The sequence below is a fragment of the Oncorhynchus gorbuscha genome, linkage group LG13, assembly GCF_021184085.1.
Source record: "Oncorhynchus gorbuscha isolate QuinsamMale2020 ecotype Even-year linkage group LG13, OgorEven_v1.0, whole genome shotgun sequence".
Lineage (NCBI taxonomy): Eukaryota > Metazoa > Chordata > Actinopteri > Salmoniformes > Salmonidae > Oncorhynchus > Oncorhynchus gorbuscha.
In genome coordinates this window covers 76623695-76648581 of record NC_060185.1, presented here as the reverse complement: position 1 = coordinate 76648581, position 24887 = coordinate 76623695, and the positions used below count along the sequence as shown (strand labels likewise).

Sequence of the window (24887 nt, the reverse complement as noted above, 5' to 3'; positions counted from 1 at the left end):
CAAAATTACCCTGAATTGGAAGCAGCCAGGCACATGTATGCTGCCAGCCAGCCAGCAAACTTCTTAGTACAGTATTATTAATCATAGGACTGGGTGAGCTTTGCCTACTCTGTGGGATTTCCTGCGCTCAAGGTCGTCCGGTGATGTGATGTTAATCAAGCTTACAGTTAAATGGCATGGATAAAAGTGCTGCACTCCCTGCATAAAGGGACCATCATACACTGCAATTTTAAAAGATTAGATTTTGACAATAACTAACACCTCACTAAGGCCTTCTTCTTGCCATAATGTGTGAGGTTCATTGAGGTATAAATGCATGATGGAATTGAAACCGACATTAACGTGATTGATTAATTAGCAGCCGTGGCCACAATGGTAAAGGGTGTTGTCTCCTCTTCCATGGTAAAGGATGTTGCCTCCTCCTCCACCATGGTAAAGGATGTTGTCTTCTCCTCCACCATGGTAAAGGATGTTGTCTCCTCCTCCACCATGGTAAAGGACGTTGTCTCCTCCTCCACCATGGTAAAGGACGTTGTCTCCTCCTCCACCATGGTAAAGGACGTTGTCTCCTCCTCCACCATGGTAAAGGATGTTGTCTCCTCCTCCGCCATGGTAAAGGACATTGTCTCCTCCTCCACCATGGTAAAGGATGTTGTCTCCTCCTCCACCATGGTAAAGGACGTTGTCTCCTCCTCCACCATGGTAAAGGACGTTGTCTCCTCCTCCACCATGGTAAAGGACGTTGTCTCCTCCTCCACCATGATAAAGGATGTTGTCTCCTCCTCCACCATGATAAAGGATGTTGTCTCCTTCTCCACCATTGTAAAGGACATTGTCTCCTCCTCCACCATGGTAAAGGGTGTTGTCTCCTCCTCCACCTTGGTAAAGGGCATTGTCTACTCCTCCACCATGGTAAAGGACGTTGTCTCCTTCTCCACCATGGTAAAGGATGTTGTCTCCTTCTCCACCATGGCAAAGGATGTTGTATCCTCCTCCACCATGGTAAAGGACGTTGTCTCCTCCTCCACCATGGTAAAGGACATTGTCTCCTCCACCATGGTAAAGGACATTGTCTCCTCCTCCACCATGGTAAAGGATGTTGTCTCCTCCTCCACCATGGTAAAGGACGTTGTCTCCTCCTCCACCATGGTAAAGGACATTGTCTCCTCCTCCACCATGGTAAAGGGTGTTGTCTCCTCCTCCACCTTGTTAAAGGGCATTGTCTACTCCTCCACCATGGTAAAGGACGTTGTCTCCTTCTCCACCATGGTAAGGACGTTATCTCCTCCACCACCATGATGGTTCAGATGTCATGGTATGAAACTCAGATGAGGCCTCAATCTGATTTGGCTCTATACTGTTGTTTTATGAAGAAGAAAAGGATAATAACATGTTAATATGATTGAGGGATTTTTTATATTATTGTTTTGTATCCTTTATTAAACCAGGGAAGTCCCATTGAGATTGACATTTCTGTTTCAAGTAAGCCTAGGGCCATATGGTTTAAGTGTCTCAGAGTAAGAGTGCTGATCTAGGATCAGGCCCCCCTGTCCATGTGTCACGTCTACTCCTGCTCCTCCCCTCCGGCATTGACGTTGCCACAGTACTAACCACCGGTCCTGAGATTCATCAGTACGCACACCTGGCATCCATCATTACGTGCACCTACAGATCATTAGGATTCACACCTGGATTCCATTTCCTTCATCATTATCTCCCCTTTATCTGTCCCTCCCTTACGTTCATTCCTCAGTCGGTATCATTCCTGTGTTCATGCTATATCGCCACTGTTACGCTGTCTCGTTTCATGTTTGTTGATTTATTATACGTTGCACCTGCTTCTTGACTCACAGCGTCATTGTTACACCATGTAATCTTATTCAAAACTGACCGTGAATCAGCACTCCTTTTCTGAAATGCTTGGTACATTAGGGCCCTGACCAAGAAAGCACCATTTATTAAAGACTTGCTCCAGAACTTTGGCAACTACTAAGTATTTATAAACCTCACACTTTGAGCAGGATGTGTCAATGTGTAGTTCATACATGCATAATATATGAGCAGAATTAATGTCTTCCCTAAATTAGCCACAAAATCCCTAGTTTAAAAGTGAGTCTTTTTCTGTAAGCTGTGCTAAGCCATTTTCCCTACATTTTCCCCCACGTGAGCCAGCCCCGTAGCAATTTGAGTTCTAGCCAATGAGCTTCAGCCCCTTGCCATTTGAGTGACAGCTAGCAAGATGCACACACAGCCGAGCGAGTGAGAGCAATCACGTGGTGCACATATCTGCACATACTCTACATGACCAAAAGTATGTAGACACGTGCTCGTCGAACATCTCATTCCAAAATCATGGGCATTACTATGGAGGTGGTCCCCTCTTTGCTGCTAGAACAGCCTCCACTCTTCTGGGAAGGCTTTCCACTAGATGTTGGAACATTGCTCTGGGGACTTGCATCTATTCAGCCACCAGAATTAGCGAGGTCGAGCACTGATGTTAGGTGATTAGGCCTGGCTCGCAGTCGGCGTTCCAATTCATCCCAATTCATCCCAAAGGTGTTCGATGGGGTCGAGGTCAGGGCTCCCTGCAGGCCAGTCAAGTTCTTCCACACCGATCTCAACAAACCATTTCTGTATGACCGTGCAAGGGTCATTGTCATGCTGAAACAGGAAAGGGCCTTTCCCAACTGTTGCCACAAAGTTGGAAGCACAGAATCGTCTAAAATGTAATTCTATGCTGGAGCGTTAATATTTCTCTTTACTGGAACTAAGGAGCCTATCCCGAACCATGAATAACAGCCCCAGACCATTAACTTTACGGGTTAACTTAGCTTTAACATGAACTTTATAGGCACTATGCATTGGGGCAGGTAGGGTTGTCCGGGGATCCGCCAAACCCAGATTCGTCCATTGGACTGCTAGTTGGTGAAGCATGATTCATCACTCTAGAGAATGTGTTTCCACTGCTCTAGAGTCCAATGGTGGTGAGCTTTACACCACTCCAGCCGATCCTTGGCATTTCACATGTTGGTCCTAGACATTGCTCAGCAATGGAAACCCATGTCGTGAAGCTCCCGACGCACACTTTCTGTGCTGACGTTGCTTCCAGTGGCAGTTTGGAACTTGGTAGTGAGTGTTTCAACTGAGGACAGAGGATTTTTACGGGGCACACACATCAGCACTCGACGGGTCCCATTCTGTGAGTTTGTGTGGCCTACAACTTCACGACTGAGCCGTTGCTGCTCCTAGACGTTTCCACTTCACAATAACAGCACTTACAGTTGACCGGGGCAGCTCTAGCAGTCCATAAATTTGATGAACTGACTTGTTAGAATGGTGTCAACCTATGACGGTGCCACATTGAAAGTTATTGAGCTCTTCAGTAAAGCCATTCTACTGCCAATGTTTGTCTGTGGAGATTGGATGGCTGTGTGCTCGATTTTATACACATGACAGCAACGGGTGTGGCTGAAATAGCCAAATCCACTAATTTAAAGGGGTGTCTACATACTTTTGTGTATATAGTGTATGTGACATAGTATGCTACTTTAAGAACTACTGGCTAAAAAGCATGCAGAAGTACCAGAGAATCTCTTTAAGCAACCAGGTGGAATTCTTAACACCACATCAGAATGACAAGGAGGCATTTGAGGTAGTGCCAAATCCCATAAGCAGTGTAGTGCGTTTACAGTGTTTCTCATACTCAGGCTCCCACTTGAGAAATACATTTGCAAGCAACATCCTCTCTCCCTATTGTCAATGGATCCAGCCTGAGGGAGCACTTTGCTATTTCGCAAGGCCCCAAATTACATTTTCCTAATCTGCAGCAGAGATGCAAACTGGAGCTGGCGCTCTTCACACTCTAACACATGGACACATGGAGGGGAATCCTGATTGTGTGTGCCACGTTTCCCCTCAGGAACATTGAGTCATCTGGATCCAGCTCCCCAGAATGTGACTTAGCTGTGCCAGGATCACAGATAGAATGCCATGATTGACATTGCCAAGATGTGACCTAGCTGTGCCATGAACACAGATAGAATGCCCTGATTGACTGAACACATAAAGATCTATTTTATCCAGCAAAATGTTGTTGCAGACTACAGATGATGTAATACAAATCTCTGTGACAGATGCCTTGGCACCACCACTGTGATTTTGGGCTTAATCAAATGAAATTCTATTTGTATTTGTTACATATTTGTCACACCGAATACAACAGTTCTACAACAATCTTTTGTGTCAGTGTAGTGTGTGTGAGTGAGTGTATATACAGTCTTATGAGTGTGCATAGTCAGTGTAACATAGTGTCAATGCAGATAGTCCGGGTAACCATTCAGTTAACTATTTAGCTGTCTTATGGCTTGGAGGTAGAAGCTATCTCTGAGCCAGTTGGTCCGAGAGCCAATGCCATACTGTTTGCTGGACAGTGGCAAAGTGAACAGTCTATTGCTTGGGTGGTTGAAGTCTTTTTTGGGCCTTCCTCTGATGCCTGATATAGAGGTCCTGGATGGCAGGGAGCTCGGCCCTAGTGATGTTCTGGGCCGTCCGCACCCCCCTCTGTAGTGCTTTGCGGTTGAGGGTAGCAAGCAGTGATGCAGCCAGTCGAGATGCTCTCGAAGGTGCTGCTGTAGAACATTTTGAGGGTCCGAGGGGCCATGACAAATTTTTCAGCCTCTTGAGAGGGAAGGGACGCTGCTTTCTTCACAACTGTGCGGGTGTCTGTGGACCATGTTAAGTCCTTAGAGATGTAGACGCAAATGAACTTGAAGCTCTCGACCCGCTCCACAACAACCCTGTCGATGTGGATGGGGGCTTGCTCTCCTCTCTTTCTCCTATAGTCCACAATCACCTCCTTACTGATGTTAAGGTGAAGCTGTTTTTTGACAAGTCAGTCTGTTTATTTGCCAAATGACCATTTGCTCCATATGTTAAAAGCCCATAAGTGTAAATTCACTGTTTTGCAACTTAAATCAAAATCGAATCAAATCAAATGTATTTATATAGCCCTTCGTACATCAGCTGATATCTCAAAGTGCTGTACAGAAACCCAGCCTAAAACCCCAAACGGCAAACAATGCAGGTGTAGAAGCACGGCCTCAAATGAACTTGAAGCTTAAAGACGATGCACAGAGCTTACCCATGAGGGTGCACAACAATTGAAGTCAATAAATCATTGTTTTAGTCAAAGTAGGATCAGTGGTGTATAGCATTTACAGTGCCTTCGGGAAGTATTAAGAACGTTGACTTTTTCCACATTTTGTTACAGCTTTATTCTAAAATGGATTACATGTTTTAAAATCCTGAGCAGTCTACACACATTACCCCATAATGACAAAGAAAAACACGTTTTTAGAGATTTTTGCAGATTTATTGAAAATTAAAACAGAAATTGACATAAGTATTTAGACAATATTGCTATGAGACTCGAAATTGAGCTCAGGTGCATCCTGTTTCTATTGATCATACTTGATGTTTCTACAACTTAATTGGTGTCCACCTGTAGTAAATTCAATTGATTGGACAAGATTTGGAAAAGCACAAACCTGTCTATATAAGGTCCCACAATTGACAGTGGGTGTCAGAGCAAAAACCAAGCCATGATGTTGAAGGAATTGTCCATAGAGCTCCGAGACAGGATTGTGACGTGGCACAGATCTGGGGAAGATTACCAAAACATTTCTGCAGCATTGAAGGTCCCCAAGAACAGTGGCCACCTTCATCATTCTTAAATGGAAGAAGTTTGGAAACACCAAGACTCTTCCTAGAACTGGCCGCCTGGACAATCGGGGGAGAAGGGTCATGACCAGGGAGGTGGGTGTATCTGTACTATACTTTACTATTTATACTGTATTTTTGACAACTCTTGCTTTTACTCCACTACATTCCTATAGAAAATAATGTTATTTTTACTCTATTCATTTCCCCTGACACCCAAAAGGACTCCACGGGGCCAGGGCCGGCTGATATCCCAGGACGCACTAGAAGGGAGTCTGCCAAGTAGAGAAGTGACAAAGTGAGTTCTGGGCGTACCCAGCCCAGGGAAGGAACCAGGACCACTCCCCCTGCCGGTCCTGGCAGTGACTCCTAAGGAACCTCCCCTTCCTCTGGTTGGTCCTCTCCACCTGCCCGTTGGACTGAAGCCGGTTCCCGGATGTGTGGCTGGCCACGGCCCCCATCTTCTCCAAGAAAGCTCTTCATAACCGCGACGTGAATTGGGGGCCACGGTCGTAGACTATGTCCTCTGGAAGGCCATAGTGCCTGAAGACCTGCTGGAAGACCAGAGAGAGGGATGAAATGGTAGGATTTAGAGAATCTGTCCACAGCAACCATAATAGTGGTGAACCATCAGACGGAGGGAGATCAGTCAAAGAATCTATGGACAGATGGGACCAAAGCCGCTGAGGCATGGGAAGGAGTTTCCCTGCTGTAGCGTGTCCCGGGGATATTTGGTTTGGGCACATACGAAGCAGGAGTTGACAAAGCGGGCGACGTCCTGCGCAAAGGTGGACCATCAGTACTTTACAGAGATGGATTTAACGGTGCAGGTGTTACCTGGGTGTCCAGCAGTGAGGGATGTGTGCGCCCAGGTCAAGGTCTTACCCCTGTGGGGACGTAGATGTGCTCAAGAGGGCAGGTAGCAGGCAAGGGTTCCCTCTCCAGAGCCTGGCGGATCAAATCAAATCAAATCACATTTTATTTGTCACATACACATGGTTAGCAGATGTTAATGCGAGTGTAGCGAAATGCTTGTGCTTCTAGATCCGACAAAGCAGTGATAACCAACAAGTAATCTAACTAACAATTCCAAAACTACTGTCTTATACACAGTGTAAGGGGATAAAGAATATGTACATAAGGATATATGAATGAGTGATGGTACAGAGCAGCATACAGTAGATGGTATCGAGTACAGTATATACATATGAGATGAGTATGTAGACAAAGTAAACAAAGTGGCATAGTTAAAGTGGCTAGTGATACATGTATTACATAAGGATGCAGTCGATGATGTAGAGTACAGTATATACGTATGCATATGAGATGAATAATGTAGGGTAAGTAACATTATATAAGGTAGCATTGTTTAAAGTGGCTAGTGATATATTTACATTTCCCATCAATTCCCATTATTAGAGTGGCTGGAGTTGGGTCAGTGTCAATGACAGTGTGTTGGCAGCAGCCACTCAATGTTAGTGGTGGCTGTCCACATATACGTCCCAAAACACAGGGCCAATGATACAGCGGGACGGAATGATAGGTTGGAGGGCACTCTCAACCTAGGAAGGGTTTGGCAGAAAACTATGATGATGGAACACTCATGCCTACCTTGGGAGATGGGTGATCACGGGGCCACCTCTCCGCTCCAGTGGACCCTGTGTTGGAAGGCACCAGACACCGCTGAAGCTGGTGTCCCTTCTGGCCGCCGTCTGGACACAGCCCCAGCTGTCTCCGGTGACGCTGCTCTGCCACAGAGATGTGTGTGGCCCCTACCTCCATGGGTTCAGGATCTGCCTCAGAACGAACAAAGGAGGAGGGCGAGGAGAGTGAGGTGCCGGCGCTCCCGAAGAAGGTTGTCCAGATGTATGGCCATCGCGATGAGCATGTCTAAGGAAAGGTTGTTTTCCCGGCACGTCGATTGCATTAGGACCTCCTCGCGCAGTCATCTACTGAATAGGGTGCAGTAGACCGACGACGTCGAGCGCCGGAGAGGGGGAGTGGGAGAGGGAGTAGGCGTGACTGGAATGTGAAATGATTTATACATTTACTTTTGATACTTAAGTATATTTTAGCAATTACATTTACTTTTGATACTTAAGTACATTTAAAACTTTTTTTAAAAACATTTACTCAAGTAGAATTTTACTGGTGACTTTTACTTCAGTCATTTTCAATTAAGTTATCTTTACTTTGACTGAAGTATGACAATTGGGTACTTTTTCCACCACTGAGTATGATATATTTGGGCTTGAAGTGGGGACATTTTTCCTGTGGCAATGCCGTATGTTTCCCATATGATATGACGGCTAATACTTTTCAGTCTACGTTTCTTTCCAGGGCTGGGTTTTATTTGAATGTTACCACCCACCAGCATGGCACTGTTTATGAATCAGAAACACCTGCAAAGTCCTTCCTCTTTGCAAGTCTCAACTGAACCAAACAGCTTTTCGCCGTAGCCAACACTTGGCTGCCTGAGCCGTGGAGCAAATTAAAATAGGGGGTACAAACGTATGTTGTTTTTTTTCACCTCTACTTTTTTTTACAGAAATTTAACATGGATCATTTATACATATCAACCTACTTTTTTTAGCTAGTCTGTATTAAAATATATATATAAATATATACATTTCATAAATGGTATGATTGCACTTTGCATCCATGCTCCCCCATCGCCGCAACATGAATGCTTCACTACATGCTTCATTGCTTTGATTGGTGCAGCCCCCATGTATCCTATATTATAAACTGGTTAGTTTGAGCCCTGAATGCTGATTGGCTGACAGCCGTGGTATATCCGACCATGTACCACGGGTTTGAAAAAACATGTCTTTTTACTGCTCTAATTACGTTGATAACCTGTTTATAAAACATCAATAAGGCACCTCAGAGTTTGTGGTATATGGCCAATATACAACCAATATACCAAGGCTAAGGGCTGTGTCCAGGCACTCCGTGTTGCATTGTGCGTGAGAACACCTCTTAGCTGTGGTATATAGGCCATATACCACCCCCCTCGTGTCTTATTGCTTAAATGAACAGGCACCTGCAAAATAACATTCAAGGAACTTGTTTATCTATTTTTGCTGTTCTGTTGTAACATTTGTATTGGTGTTTTGTGTCTGACGCACTCAGGGTGTTGTTACATGTCATTTGCGAAATGCATCACGAGCAAAGTAATTGTAGCCTATCATTTCACTTCCCCTGTGAGAACCATGAGCACGGCCGACTTGGCTTTGCTGTACCACAGCTGAAGCCTGCCAGTTTCACCGTGTCCATTATAATGTAGAAAAACAGTCTCTTATGGAAGATGCCAAAACTTTGGAGATAACAATAGATGGTGAAGTCAAAGATACTGGTTTCCATCTGTGGTGAAGTTTTCCCTATTATGCTAATGAAAACTCCAGTAGAACCAGTTTAGCCAGCTGGCTAATCCTTTGAATACAGAGTAGTTTGAAAAAAGACTGCAACAACAGATAACGTTAGCTAGTTAGATAAGGTTAATAAGATGGCTAGCTAAGGTTAGCATGCTACCTAGCTACACTGACAGCTGTCAATTGCCTATTTGTTGATGTTTCTCGATCACTCGAGGTGGAAGTCATTACAACATTATTTCCCTCCCCCAATTTGTGAATATGTATATTCTTCGGAGGTGGAACCTAAACAAAAATTATATTGAAATAGGGGCGGCATTGCCCTCTGGTGGGCGCATTTAAAATCAAACGATGTGTATAAACTCTGGATTGCTTATGCTATGTATTGGCCAGTGAAAGGCTTTGAAGCCACCGGTCAGCCATATTGGTACTCCTCAGAAGGAGCAGTCCTCCATAGGAATGAATGGAATTCTACAATCTTTCAATATTATCTTTCAAGGACAAAATGGTATGTATTACAGTAACATTATTACTCTCTAAAAATATATATTTTAAGGAATATAAGGAAAACAAATGTAGACATTAATAAATGAATTTCTATATCGTCCAAAATATAATTTTTTTACACTGGAGTAGGAGTACCAAGATGGCTGCGCGGTGGCTTCAACCAAATAGATATCTAGGGTTAATGCATATAATTGGTTAAAGTGGAAAGACCAGTGCCAATTTTTGTTAATTGCAACTTTTCCAACTTTTCCAGTCAATATACCATCTGGCTCTGTGTGCACTTGCTATGTTAATGATGCTGAGTGTTTGTTGTCATCACTGTGACTTGCGGTTTTATGGTTTTTGTTGTCAGGCTTGGCTAGGTTACTTTCTAAATGTAATCCATTACAGTTACTAGTTACTTGTCCAAAATTGTAATCCATAACGTAACTTTTGGATTACCCAAACTCGGTAATGTAATCTGATTAAATGCAGTTACTTTTAGATTACTTTCACCTTAAGAGGCATTAGAAGAAGACAAAATTGTATGTTACCAATTGAACGACATCTATTGCAGGTTAAATCAATGTTAAAGTTTACATAACTGGCCATATATGGATGTTCCATTTGACTTTATAGGTTGGTTATGTAGGCTTCTTCTAACCTATCGCTTTCTACTACATATAATAATACGGTTAAATAATGTCCAAAAATGGATGTAGCAACTACAGATAGTCCCTTTAAGTCTATCAGAAGTGTGTGAGTTTGAGCATGTGTCAGTTAGATGTTGCAGGAGTGCGTTTTTCACTGGTTTCAGAAACAATGTTTGATAGGCAGCTTAAACTTCTTGAATTCAACCATTATTGTGTTCAAATACACATTAAGATTTGTGAACAGCCATCCTCAACAACCACAATCCGTGAGGCGCAAATAGCTAAGGGAGAGAGCAGCAATGTGATTCACATCAATGCGCTATGGTAGATATCAATAATAAGTGATATCTGTATCGCCGTAGACACTGCTGTCATCCTAAACCTTAGCGTTTATTCAAATTGGATCATCTTTGAATGCTGACAGTAGTTGCAACATTGGAAGACATAGGTTGGACTGTAGCCTACAAAAGCCTATTCCTGCTCTTTTCACACGATCCATCAAACACATTTGGTATGACATCATACTGGTCTCTGACTTGTGTTCAGGCTCACTCAAGTGGAACTACCTTAAACCTGCACTGTTTTGCAATGCTGATTTGAATGTCATTGAGAAAACAGACCTGTTAAACATCCTTTCTCTATTTAAAAGTAATCCTCAAAGTAATCATCTAGTTTTTCAAAAGTATCTGTAATCTGATTACAATATTTTTGCTGGTAACGTAATGGATTACATTAACTGTTTTAAAAAAACCTTATATGTAACTGATTACATGTAATCCGTGACTCCCCAACCCTGTTATATTGTCATTATAGTTTATTTGTACGTGTGTTTATGTTGGTGCCTGTTGCCCAGGGCACCCTTGAAAAACAGATTTGCATGTCAGTGTGACTCACAAGGTTAAATGAATCATAAAAAAATAAAAGGATTAGCTGGAAACTGAGTTGTACAGCAAGTTGAATCTTTAGTTGGTACTTCAGACAACTGAAACAAAAAAACATGCCATTACAGTTAGCTTGTAAAATGGGATTTGAAAGGTTAGATAATGCATAAAATTAATTAAATCATAAGGAAGTTGCATAGCAAGTTGAATCATTAGTTGGCACCGTATAAAATAACATTCCATCAGGATAAATAGCTTTAAAAAGCTTTTGAAAAAAAGGCAAAGTGACATCTTTCAGGATGACTCAAACCACCATTGGAGCTTTTGAACACCTATTGTAGCTTGCTACCCCTGACAGCCATTGAGTTTCTACCTATTGATTTTTTTTGACCAGGTTTTCTCACATGGAAGTGTTTTAAAATGTCCTTATCCTGTTACTGGCAGGTTAATGTTCACCTCAACTCTTCTGCATCTCGTTCTTGTCCCATGATTTTTGTACACTGACAAATCCCAATGCCACACGGCTCTCCCTCTCCAAATAATCGATAATAATAGACTCACTGCTCCTTATTCATAGCCGTTCTGGCTTTGCCTCGATTCCTCATTCAACAGCATAATTAATTGGCCATATTTTCCAATTCAGTCATTGCTAGCCTTGCGGCAAAAAGGGGGAGCCGATGTAGCACAACCATGACATTAAAAACCCAAAGGCACAGATGTTTGTTCTTCATTAACCTAGTGGGCTCCATTTAGAACACATTGCACACTTGAGGATGGAGCTTGTTTCTTGCTACAGGTGGCAATGCACCTCTCTCTGACCCAGAATTAATTTTGTCTGTATCTCAAAGTTTTTCTCGAAGTACCTGGGAGCAACAGTTTGAGGGTGAATCCCATTTAAATCCCAGGAAATGGCCACCACTCCCGTCCATGATTTCTTTCTTCCATTGGAATTGCATGTCTGTTTGTACCCATATTAGAATGAACATGGGAACCCAAACTTTTTACATCCCCTTGATACTAGTTAATGTTCTTATCTTGTAGTATTAGGTCTTTACAAAGCAAATAACAAAACGTTTGCTATTATAAAATGGTTATGGATTGACTGGGCTGGCAGACGGTGTCAAGAAAACCCACAAAGAGAACTGTTCAGTTCATTAATGGCTCAGTAGCTTTTGATTGAAAACTTCCATTACTCAGAAAGGGAACACCACCTACCCAAATCTTCCCAGAGCAGCCACCGCTGACGAGAGCGTAATGTATTTCCCCAGATTTGATCAAGCCTGTTAATGTGATTAAATGAGACCCCCCCCACACACACACACACACACACACGCACACACATAGACACACACTATAGGCCCACTTAAAATGCAAATGACCAAGCAATGACTGGTGTCCACCTAGTGCCTACAGAATAGATTCAGAACTGGGTTTTCATCCTCATTGTCCAGACTAAACAGAGTGGCAGTGTAGAGGATGAACCAGGTCTGCCACTCAGCCTCTTTGTTTCCCTAGACTGCTTTCCTATTTTAATCAGCTCTATTATAAAGACAGTATATAGCTCATCCCTGCTTCCCCAGGCTGCTTCCCGATTACATTAACTTAAACATTACATCTCATTTCCTGTTTTCTCTCTCCTCCCCCACAGTTCGTGGCACACCCCAACTGCCAGCAGCAGCTGCTGACGATCTGGTATGAGAACCTGTCGGGCCTGAGGGAGCAGACTATCGCTGTAAAGTGCCTGGTGGTGGTGGCTGTGGCCCTGGGTCTGCCCCTGCTGGCTGTGGGTTACTGGTTCGCCCCTTGCAGTCGGGTAAGAGTACCACGTCCACTGACATACCACTGACTCTCGCTTACCATTTGTTGTTGTAGTCAGAGCAATGTTGATGGAGTATGTTTGTTTACAAAACTGCACAAACGCTCGTATGCACATGCACGCTGAGATGTTGAACTGCTGTACCCTCTTTAACCACTCTGGTTATTATTTGACCCTGCTGGTCATCTATGAACGTTTGGACGTCTTGAAGAACGATCTGGCCTTGTAGTTGGAATCCAAAATTGGCAGATTTGTTCTTGTTTTTATTTTGAGAAATTGCGCCTCCAGCATCGTGGAGAAAAAACTCACAGTACATGCTCTGCTGTTCTATCTTGCGTGAAATTATGTACAATGATGTCAGAGGTGTTCGTTGTTTGACGTAACGTCTTTGTTGTAATATCGCAAACGGACCTGGCAGTTTCCCCGCTATAATCTCCACAGAACACAGCCAGGAGAGGACTGGCCACCCCTCGGAGCCTGGTTCCACTCTAGGTTTATTCCTTGGTTCATTCCTTTCTAGGGAGTATTTCACTGCCACTGTGCCTCTGCACAGTGTTCTTTGGGGTTATAGGCTGGGAATCTGTATTGCACTTTGTGACAACTGCTGATATAAAAAGGCTTTAGAAAATAAATGTGATAGCTTTATTTTGATTGATTGATTATTGTTTTGCAATGTGACATGTAATGTCTGCCAAGAGAGTATAGATAAAAATCTGGCATGCAAGGCCACCCACCGCCATCATTCCTGCCACTCAGAACCTCTCAGGTAGATCAACTGGTGCATAACCAGGCTGTAGAGTTCAAAGTGAAATACGGAGGCAGTGTTGGGACAAAATTCACCAATTGTGTTCCCTTCATTTATCTCAACTCAAACCAGAGTATATGAAGAGTATTGTTTCTAGCCCATATAATTACATATATATGGTTCCATTACCCAAACTTCCCATTGAAAAGTAAAACAGACATTTACAGCCACCTGTGATTAAAGTAAATAGGTATAGGAGTGTGAGGGTATGTAGTCTAGTGGTGTGAGGGTAAATAAAAAGTCTAGGAATGTGTTGGTAAATAAATAGTCAAGGAATGTGAGGGTAAATAAATAGTCTAGGAGTGTGAAGGTAAATAAATAGTCTAGGAGTGTGAAGGTAAATAAATAGTCTAGGGGTGTGAGGGTAAATAAATAGTCTAGGGGTGTGAGGGTAAATAAATAGTCTAGGAGTGTGAAGGTAAATAAATAGTCTAGGGGTGTGAGGGTAAATAAATAGTCTAGGGGTGTGAGGGTAAATAAATTGTCTAGGAGTGTGACGGTAAATAAATAGTCTAGGAGTGTGACGGTAAATAAATAGTTTAGGAGTGTGAAGGTAAATAAATAGTCTAGGGGTGTGAGGGTAAATAAATAGTCTCGGGGTGTGAGGGTAAATAAATAGTCTCGGGGTGTGAGGGTAAATAAATAGTTTAGGAGTATGAAGGTAAATAAATAGTCTAGGAGTGTGAAGGTAAATAAATGGTCTAGGAGTGTGAAGGTAAATAAATAGTCTAGTAGTGTGAAGGTAAATAAATAGTCTAGGAGTGTGAAGGTAAATAAATGGTCTACGAGTGTGAGGGTAAATAAATAGTCTAGGAGTGTGATGGTAAATCAATAGTCTAGGAGTGAGGGTAAATAAATAGTCTAGGAGTGTGAAGGTAAATAAATAGTCTAGGAGTGAGGGTAAATAAATAGTCTCGGGGTGTGAGGGTAAATAAATAGTCTAGGAGTGTGAAGGTAAATAAATAGTCTAGGAGTGAGGGTAAATAAATAGTCTCGGGTGTGGGGATAAATAAATAGTCTCGAGTGTGGGGATAAATAAATAGTCTAGGAGTGTGAGGGTAAATAAATAGTCTCGGGTGTGGGGATAAATAAATAGTCTCGGGTGTGGGGATAAATAAATAGTCTAGGAGTGTGAAGGTAAATAAATAGTCTCGGGTGTGGGGATAAATAAATAGTCTAGGAGTGTGAAGGTAAATAAATAGTCTCGGGTGTGGGGATAAATAAATAGTCTCGAGTGTGGGGATAAATAAATAGTCTAGGAGTGTGAAGGTAAATAAATAGTCTCGGGTGTGGGGATAAATAAATAGTCTCGGGTGTGGGGATAAATAAATAGTCTAGGAGTGTGAAGGTAAATAAATAGTCTCGGGTGTGGGGATAAATAAATAGTCTAGGAGTGTGAAGGTAAATAAATAGTCTCGGGTGTGGGGATAAATAAATAGTCTCGGGTGTGGGGATAAATAAATAGTCTAGGAGTGTGAAGGTAAATAAATAGTCTCGGGTGTGGGGATAAATAAATAGTCTCGGGTGTGGGGATAAATAAATAGTCTAGGAGTGTGAAGGTAAATAAATAGTCTCGGGTGTGGGGATAAATAAATAGTCTAGGAGTGTGAAGGTAAATAAATAGTCTCGGGTGTGGGGATAAATAAATAGTCTCGGGTGTGGGGATAAATAAATAGTCTAGGAGTGTGAAGGTAAATAAATAGTCTCGGGTGTGGGGATAAATAAATAGTCTCGGGTGTGGGGATAAATAAATAGTCTAGGAGTGTGAAGGTAAATAAATAGTCTCGGGTGTGGGGATAAATAAATAGTCTCGGGTGTGGGGATAAATAAATAGTCTAGGAGTGTGAAGGTAAATAAATAGTCTCGGGTGTGGGGATAAATAAATAGTCTCGGGTGTGGGGATAAATAAATAGTCTAGGAGTGTGAAGGTAAATAAATAGTCTCGGTGTGGGGATAAATAAATAGTCTAGGAGTGTGAAGGTAAATAAATAGTCTCGGGTGTGGGGATAAATAAATAGTCTCGGGTGTGGGGATAAATAAATAGTCTAGGAGTGTGAAGGTAAATAAATAGTCTCGGGTGTGGGGATAAATAAATAGTCTAGGAGTGTGAAGATAAATAAATAGTCTCGGGTGTGGGGATAAATAAATAGTCTAGGAGTGTGAAGGTAAATAAATAGTCTCGGGTGTGGGGATAAATAAATAGTCTCGGGTGTGAAGGTAAATAAATAGTCTCGGGTGTGAAGGTAAATAAATTGTCTAGGAGTGTGAAGGTAAATAAATAGTCTCGGGTGTGGGGATTAATAAATAGTCTCGGGTGTGAAGGTAAATAAATTGTCTAGGAGTGTGAAGGTAAATAAATAGTCTCGGGTGTGAAGGTAAATAAATAGTCTAGGAGTGTGAGGGTAAATAAATAGGGTGTAGTGTGCTTGTTTGTTTATATTCAATTACCCTGCCCTACCCAGGTGGTTTATGGATCGGTCTTAAGTTTCAGTAGTATAACGAGAGTCTCTCACAACACTCCAATTAAATGTAAGTGTTACATTTTCTATCTTTATTGACGTTGTCTACCCTCTCATAAAGCCAAGACTAACAATGTGTATTTTAATCATTGAGGGCTATAAGAGGAATGGAGAAAAGCAGAGCAACAGCTGGGCATGTTAATGGTGCGATGCCAATTTGGGTTGTTGGCATCATTACTATTGCAATGTTTATTTAGAGGTGGCACCTTAAGAACACTTCAATTTGTTTTTCATGAATGCTTTGGCATAGGATAGGATTAGGACTAGTAGTAGCTTTTCAGTTGTATAGATCATGAACGAAACCAAAGAAAGTCTAAGTCAATTCATTCGACCACCTAAACTGAATTGATTTGTGTTTGTTGTGAAGTTACTCCAGACTTTCAAGCAGGTTGAGGTGGCTGTAGCATAGTTTTCTCCATACTTCACAACCAACTAATTTCATCTGACAGGTATATTACTATGCAGGTTCATGGAGTTAGCCAAATAGCTTTAATAAACAAACAGAAATAACTGTTGATTGTCTGGTTCATTAAGACAGCTAAACGTACATATATGTGTTTTTTGTTGTTGATAAAATTAGGCCAAGCCCATTTCAAACTTATCTTTAAAGAAAAAAAAAAGGTGTAGGCAAATTAGCTGGCTAACTATCCTGATTTGTAGTATAGGTTGAGGTGGTTGCAGCATAGTTACTCCAGAGACTCCTTATTGACTGAACTCTCCCTGTGCATCCCACCGATCTCACCTGAAGGTTTTACTTGCTATGATGTGGTTATTTAACCTACCTAAGTTGAATGCACTGATTGTAAGTCACTATGGATGAGAGCATCTGCTAAATGACTGAGGTGAAAATGTGATCCTTCTTATTTTCTGCAGCTGGGCAATGCTTTGCGCAGCCCCTTTATGAAGTTTGTGGCCCATGCCGCCTCCTTCATCATCTTCCTGTGCCTGCTGTTGTTCAACGCATCGGACCGCTTCGAGGGAATCCGCACCATGCCAAACGTGACCGTCACTGACCACCCCATGCAGATCTACCGGGTCAAGACCACTGAATTCAGCTGGACTGAGATTCTCATCATGGTCTGGGTCACAGGTGAGAGAGGATTTATTTGTTTAATTAATTAACATGTTATGGTACTGTGGAGGATTGACGGCACCAGAAGGGCCTGGAAAGGTGTGGACATGCGTCAGAGGCAAGGACGTACATCAGAGTTATGTTTCATGTCCTGCTTAGATTCAAGTGTCACTGAGTGGACTGTCCTGGTTAGATTCAAGTGTCACTGAGTGGACTGTCCTGGTTAGATTCAAGTATCACTGAGTGGACTGTCCTGATTAGATTCAAGTGTCACTAAGTGGACTGTCCTGGTTAGATTCAAGTATCACTGAGTGGACTGTCCTGGTTAGATTCAAGTGTCACTGAGTGGACTGTCCTGGTTAGATTCAAGTATCACTGAGTGGACTGTCCTGATTAGATTCAAGTGTCACTAAGTGGACTGTCCTGGTTAGATTCAAGTATCACTGAGTGGACTGTCCTGGTTAGATTCAAGTGTCACTGAGTGGACTGTCCCGGTTAGATTCAAGTGTCACTGAGTGGACTATCCTGGTTAGATTCAAGTGTCACTGAGTGGACTGTCCTGGTTAGATTCAAGTATCACTGAGTGGACTGTCCTGGTTGGATTCAAGTGTCACTGAGTGGACTGTCCAGGTTAGATTCACATGAAATGAAAATATTGTTTTGTGTATTGTGCTCTATTTAGAACAGTCATCTCTTTTCAATGTGCTCTGAAGAACCTAGCATTTAAAACACAGCAGCTTTATGGCACAATAGTCAGGAGACTATTTTGTGCTTTTCACATTTTGAACACTGATGTACAGTATATTGTAGAGTTACAGACAGTCATTTGTTTTTTTAAATGGAAAGTGAAAGGTTTAAGTTCAATTTCCATAGCTTCCCTGGTCAGTTTTACTTAATGTTTAGCAGCCATACTGACCTAAACTTGAACGAGCAGTTGACAGTGCGTACTTGCGAGAGAGAGAATAGGGTAACTCTCTGGAGAGGGGGAAATCAGATGAGATTTTTGTGAGGAGCAGTCTTCAGTCCCGCTGCGGCTCCCGCAAGATCGAAATACCAATTACGGTGACACATCTGCAAATGGACCCTCTCCTTCCCCTCCTCTACACAGCAGTCTCCATTCTGTTCTCAGGATAGGGGAGATTTCCAGGGTTGAGTTCATTTGGCATCAAATGAACCAGCCCTGGAATCAAATGGAACAAAATAAACTGAAACGGAAAGGAACATTTTCTGCTACAAAATGTTTTAAAATTGGTTTGCGTGCCCTAATAAACACGACCGTCATATCGAGCCTGGTCAAGTTTGACGCCATTGCAGATGAATCCCATTTGGTCGGATAGGGCAGAAACCAGGAAGCGATTATAATGAGTCACTACCGGCCTTTTGACATGACCCAAGAGGTCCTCTGACCTTCATTCACCAATCATCTAAATGCAGGATCAATGGTCTCTCAGGAGGGAACATTTCATCATTTCTCTCTCCCTCTTTGACAGATTGAGTTAACGAATCGATGTAGAGACTATAACCATGTTCCATCTTCTGAATTAATTTTTAAAAGCTATGTTAGAGGTTTTAATCTGTAGTGATTCAATAAATGGCTTCAAAAGTACAGCTAGATTCAGACAGTTAGTTTAATAAACAAACTAACCAATTTTCAGACCCTGAAGGTGGTTTCATTAGGTAGACATTAGATAGGTTACTGAATCAAAACACTTCAGTTTCACTATTGCCAGCCGATTCAATGACACTATGGTCATGTTCATTAGGGCACGACATAGCAAAATGTTTTGCTACAGAAAACAAAAATGTGTGTTTCTTATTGGACAAGTCCCTCTTTACCTTTAGTTTCGTAACTAACAAACACAACCCATGTCCTCTTGTTGCTGTTTACTCTGCAGGGATGTTTCACTCAGTTTCAGAACATTTTAATCTGTTTGGTGCCTAATGAACACAATCCACATCTTTGTTGCTTTCCACAGGGATGATGTGGTCTGAGTGTAAGGAACTGTGGACTGAGGGGCCAAGGGAATACAGCCAGCAGCTGTGGAACGTTCTGGACTTCGGCATGCTCTCAATCTTCATCGCCGCTTTCACTGCCCGGTTCTTCGCCTTCCTCCAGGCCACCAGAGCCCAGCAGTACGTCAACGAAAAGATCCACGCTACCGATCTCTCCCTAGTGACCCTACCCCCAGAGGTCAAATACTTCACCTACGGTGAGAGAAGAACTTCTGTATTAATTTTGTTACTCATGTCAGGATTTAGAATGAATACACCTATGATACAGTTAAGACAAGTAGGCATTTTTCACACATCTATAAATACCACCACACACTCATAATACCTAACCACATGCCCTGTAAGACATGTAAACCGTAATGTTATAATGTTAGGGGTTATCGATGATTATACTTAAGGCAACACTGTAGACACACTAATCTCAATAATCATTTGAGAATTAACACAGGACTATCACCATTCATACTAAGCTGTAATTGTCTAATGGTGCATGGTGACACACGTACAGTACATAATTACTTTAAGTGCAACATTATCCACCTGGTAAACTGTGCAAAAGGTCAACAAAAGGCTGGCACTTAAAATCACATAAAAGCCTGTTTTTAATTTGACATTGAGAGCAATAGCGGCCTATGCAAATAGTAGTAGCATTATCATGACTCAAGATGAGACCCATATACAGACATGTGAGGCAAGTCTGAAAGATTTATTGAATAGACAGGAGCAGGAAAAAGGCAGGTTGAGGACAGACAGGGGTTCGTAATCCTGTTAATAGTCTGGAGACGTAGCTGAGACACAGGTTTTTATCTTGGACTCATGAAATGTAGGATGATACGGGGGTTCAGGACAACAGAAGACAAATAACAGAGGGGCCAAGGATTTTAGAGATTGGGAAAGGGCCGATGAAACAGGGGGAAAGTTTGCAGGACTCAATCCGGAGGGGCAGATCCCGTGTAGACAACAATATCCTCTGCCCGAGACGATAGCGGGTAGCCGGGGTACGGGGAACCGGGAACCGGGCTCTCTCCCAGGCAAGCTGACAGCGGCGGAAGAACATCTGGGCCGAGGGTATGTTGACTCTTGCTCAGGAAAGAGCTGGAGCTGATCACCCATGGAGCACTCAAAGGGCAAGAGATCACTTTCCAGAATCAGGATGAGAACCGAAGACCACGATCAGAGACTATGTCGACCGGAAGTCCATGAATTCGGAAGATGTACTGTACTATGAGTTGGGCCGTCTCCTTGGCTGAGGGTAACTTGGGAAAGGGGGATGAAATGGGTGGCTTTAGAAAACCTATTTAACACCGTAAGGATAGGAGACCAGTGAAAAAGTCCAGGGATATATGGGACCAGGGGTGATGAGGAACAGGGAGTGGTTGAAGGAGGCCGGCCGGAGCATGCCACAGTCTTATTCTGAGCACACAACATGCATACGACGACGAATGCGGAGACATCAGAAACCATAGTGGGCCACCAAAAAACGTTGTTGGAGGAAGGCCAGGGTCCGTCTGGAGCCGGGATAGCAGGTTAGAGCAGAGAAAGAAACCCATTCCAGCTCCGGGACCGGGCAGAATCCGGAACTAACAACTGGTTAGCCGCCCCACCCAGAAGAGTGTCGCTGCTAGACAGGAGGTAGGGAGGATTGTCTCTGGGTCAGACAGTGTAGCTGTGGAGCTATGCAAGCAAGAGAGGTCGTCAGGCTTCACATTCTTGGACCCATGGCGGTAGGAGATGGTGAAATTGAAACGAGTGAACAACAGAGCCCAACGAGACTGCCTTGAGGTGAGGCGCTTGGCGGTGCGGAGAAATTCCAGATTCGTATGGTCGGTCCGAACTAGGAATGGATGTTCTGCCCCTTCTAGTCAGTGTCTCCGTTACCATTAGTTCCTCTCCGCGGGATTAAGACCAAGGAAAGCGCAGGGATTCAGCTTTTGGTCTTGGGCAGAACGCTGGGACAGGACGGGGCCGTCCAAGTGGGGCCGTCGACCTCCACCACAAACTGATGGGATGGGTCTGGATAGATTAAGATGGGGACTGTAGTGAACCGAAGCTTAAAATCCAAAAACACCTGGTCAGCAAATGAGGACCACGTGAACGAAACCCAGGGTGAGGGGAGTGCAGAGAGGGGGGAAGCCAGGGTGCTGTAGCCCTGGATGAAGCGGCAGTAGAAATGAGCAAATCTCAGTAAATGTTGCAGATGCATTCTGGATGTAGGTTGGGGTCACTCCACCACCGCGCTTGCCTTGTCTGGATCCATCTGAATGTTCCCGGCAGTGATGACATATCCCAGAAAGGAGATGGAGTGGAGTGATGAAATTCATACTTCTCAGCCTTGACAAACAACTGGTTCTCCAGGAGGCACTAGAGGACTTGTCAGACATCGAGAACATGCTCCTGAACCGAAGGGGAAAGGACAAGAATATCGTCAAGATAGACAAACACGAACTGGTTCAAAATGTCATGGAACGCATCATTGACCAGAGCCTGGAACACTGCGGGACCGTTGGTCAGTCCGAATGGCATAACCAGATACTCGTAGTGGCCACTAGCTGTGGTAATGCTTTCTTCCATTTGTCTCCTTCCCATATCCCAAAAAATAAGAACCCTGCAGTGCAGGGGATGCAGAGGGATGAATGATCCTTCCCCCAGAGAGTCCTCAATGTACCCTTCCATGTTCTTGGACCAGACAGCGAATAAAGCCACCCAGAGGCAGTGTAGTGCCAGAGAGGAGGTCAATGGCGCAGTCATAGGGTCAATGCGGAGGAAGAGATGTGGCTCTGGCCTTGTTGATAACCTCCCGAATGTAGTAATACTCCGCGGGAATGGCGGAGAGTTCCGAGGCTTTACCCAAGCCCACAGGAGGACGTCCAGTGGTGGGCTGCATCGCCTTGAGGCAATGTGCGTGGCATAATGGGCTCCAACCCAGGATTGAACCTGTAGCCCAGTTGATCAGGGGGTTGTGCCTCTGGAGCCATGACAATCCCAATACCATGGGTGCATGAGGAGATTCAATGAGCAGAGACTGCATGGATTCACTGTGATTCCCTGACACAGGTTGATAGGAATTGTACTGTGAGTGACACTGCCAATAGAGTGTCCGTCCAATGCTCTGGCGTCCATGGGAACGGAGAGAAGTTATGCGGAGATACCCAGCTCCGACACCAGGGTAGTGTCCATAAATCTTTCGTCGGCCCCAGAGTCCAGGAGCACCCGGAGAGATTTAGACCGGTCACCCCACAGCAGGATAGCATGGAGAGAAGTATGAGAATGGGAGACTCCCTGTATGGCCCACCGGCGTACTCATACCTACTGATGAGCCTGGGCTTTTTACTGGACAGGTGGATATATATTGTCCTTATGGTCAAGGCTATGAGACTGTCGAGGTCCAAGGGCAGCTCCCGGGCTGCGAGCTCATCCTTAATTCCCTCTGTCATGCAGGTGAAAGAGGACCCAAAAGCGACTTGGCGAAAACAGAGTCTTTAATCCAGTAAAGTAAATACAAACAAAAACACAACTTTCACTCGAGATGACGAGGACAAACTGGAGACTCGATCTTGAACAGCAGGTGAACAGCAGGTTGCCTCGGGAAGGCACTTGAACCAGACAGACTCAGACACCTGCTCACCACGCAGCATCTGAGGAAAACACGACACGACAGGGCGATATACAAACACAGCACGGTGAATTCTAGACAAGGAACCGACAGGACAGGAACGGAACACAAAGGAAGAAATAGGGACTCTAATCAGGGGAAAGGATCGGGAACAGGTGTGGGAAGACTAAATGATTGATTAGGGGAATAGGAACAGCTGGGAGCAGGAACGGAACGATAGAGAGAAGAGAGAGCGAGAGAGTGAGAGAGGGAGGGGAGAGAGAGGGATAGAAAAAGGGAAAGAACCTAATAAGACCAGCAGAGGGAAACGAATAGAATGGGAAGCACAGGGACAAGACAAGATAATAAATGACAAAACATGACAGTACCCCCCACTCACCGAGCGCCTCCTGGCGCACTCGAGGAGGAATCCTGGCGGCAACGGAGGAAATCATCAATGAGTGAACGGTCCAGCACGTCCCGAGACGGAACCCAACTCCTCTCCTCAGGACCGTAACCCTCCCAATCCACTAAGTATTGGTGACCCCGTCCCCGAGAACGCATGTCCATGATCTTATGTACCTTGTAAATAGGTGCGCTCTCGACAAGGACGGGAGGGGGAGGGAAGACGAACGGGGTGCGAAGAAAGGGCTTAACACAGGAGACATGGAAGACAGGATGGACGCGACGAAGATGTCGCGGAAGAAGCAGTCGCACAGCGACAGGATTGACGACCTGGGAGACACGGAACGGACCAATGAACCGCGGAGTCAACTTACGAGAAGCTGTCGTAAGAGGAAGGTTGCGAGTGGAAAGCCACACTCTCTGGCCGCAACAATACCTTGGACTCTTAATCCTGCGTTTATTGGCGGCTCTCACAGTCTGTGCCCTGTAACGGCAAAGTGCAGACCTCACCCTCCTCCAGGTGCGCTCACAACGTTGGACAAACGCTTGAGCGGAGGGAACGCTGGACTCGGCAAGCTGGGATGAGAACAGAGGAGGCTGGTAACCCAGACTACTCTGAAACGGAGATAACCCGGTAGCAGACGAAGGAAGCGAATTGTGAGCGTATTCTGCCCAGGGGAGCTGTTCTGCCCAAGACGCAGGGTTTCTGAAAGAAAGGCTGCGTAGTATGCGACCAATCGTCTGATTGGCCCTCTCTGCTTGACCGTTAGACTGGGGATGAAACCCGGAAGAGAGACTGACGGACGCACCAATCAAACGACAGAACTCCCTCCAAAACTGTGACGTGAATTGCGGGCCTCTGTCTGAAACGGCGTCTAACGGGAGGCCATGAATTCTGAATACATTCTCGATAATGATTTGTGCCGTCTCCTTAACGGAAGGAAGTTTAGCGAGGGGAATGAAATGTGCCGCCTTAGAGAACCTATCGACAACCGTAAGAATCACAGTCTTCCCCGCAGACAAAGGCAGACCGGTAATGAAGTCTAGGGCGATGTGAGACCATGGTCGAGAAGGAATGGGGAGCGGTCTGAGACGACCGGCAGGAGGAGAGTTACCCGACTTAGTCTGCGCGCAGTCCGAACAAGCAGCCACGAAACGGCGCGTGTCACGCTCCTGAGTCGGCCACCAAAAGCGCTGGCGAATAGACGCAAGAGTGCCTCGAACACCGGGATGACCAGCTAACTTGGCAGAGTGAGCCCACTGAAGAACAGCCAGACGAATGGAAACAGGAACGAAAAGGAGGTTACTAGGACAAGCGCGCGGCGACGCAGTGTGCGTGAGTGCTTGCTTAACCTGTCTTTCAATTCCCAGACTGTTAACCCGACAACACGCCCATAAGGAAGAATCCCTCGGGATCAGTAGAAGCCACAGAAGAACTAAACAGACGGGATAAGGCATCAGGCTTGGTGTTCTTGCTACCCGGACGGTAAGAAATCACAAACTCGAAACGAGCGAAAAACAACGCCCAACGAGCTTGACGGGCATTAAGTCGT

General features: G+C 44.2%; 1 protein-coding gene across 1 annotated transcript in view; it reads left to right on the top strand.

The window, feature by feature from the left end:
* trpc3 (transient receptor potential cation channel, subfamily C, member 3) overlaps positions 1 to 24887 on the top strand; it is a 60248-nt gene that overhangs the window by 22768 nt on the left and 12593 nt on the right. Inside the window, exons 4-6 of the mRNA XM_046296640.1 lie at positions 12761 to 12925; positions 17126 to 17342; positions 19301 to 19534. Of these exons, the coding sequence (XP_046152596.1) occupies positions 12761 to 12925; positions 17126 to 17342; positions 19301 to 19534 (616 nt within the window). The remainder of the gene's footprint in view (positions 1 to 12760; positions 12926 to 17125; positions 17343 to 19300; positions 19535 to 24887) is intronic.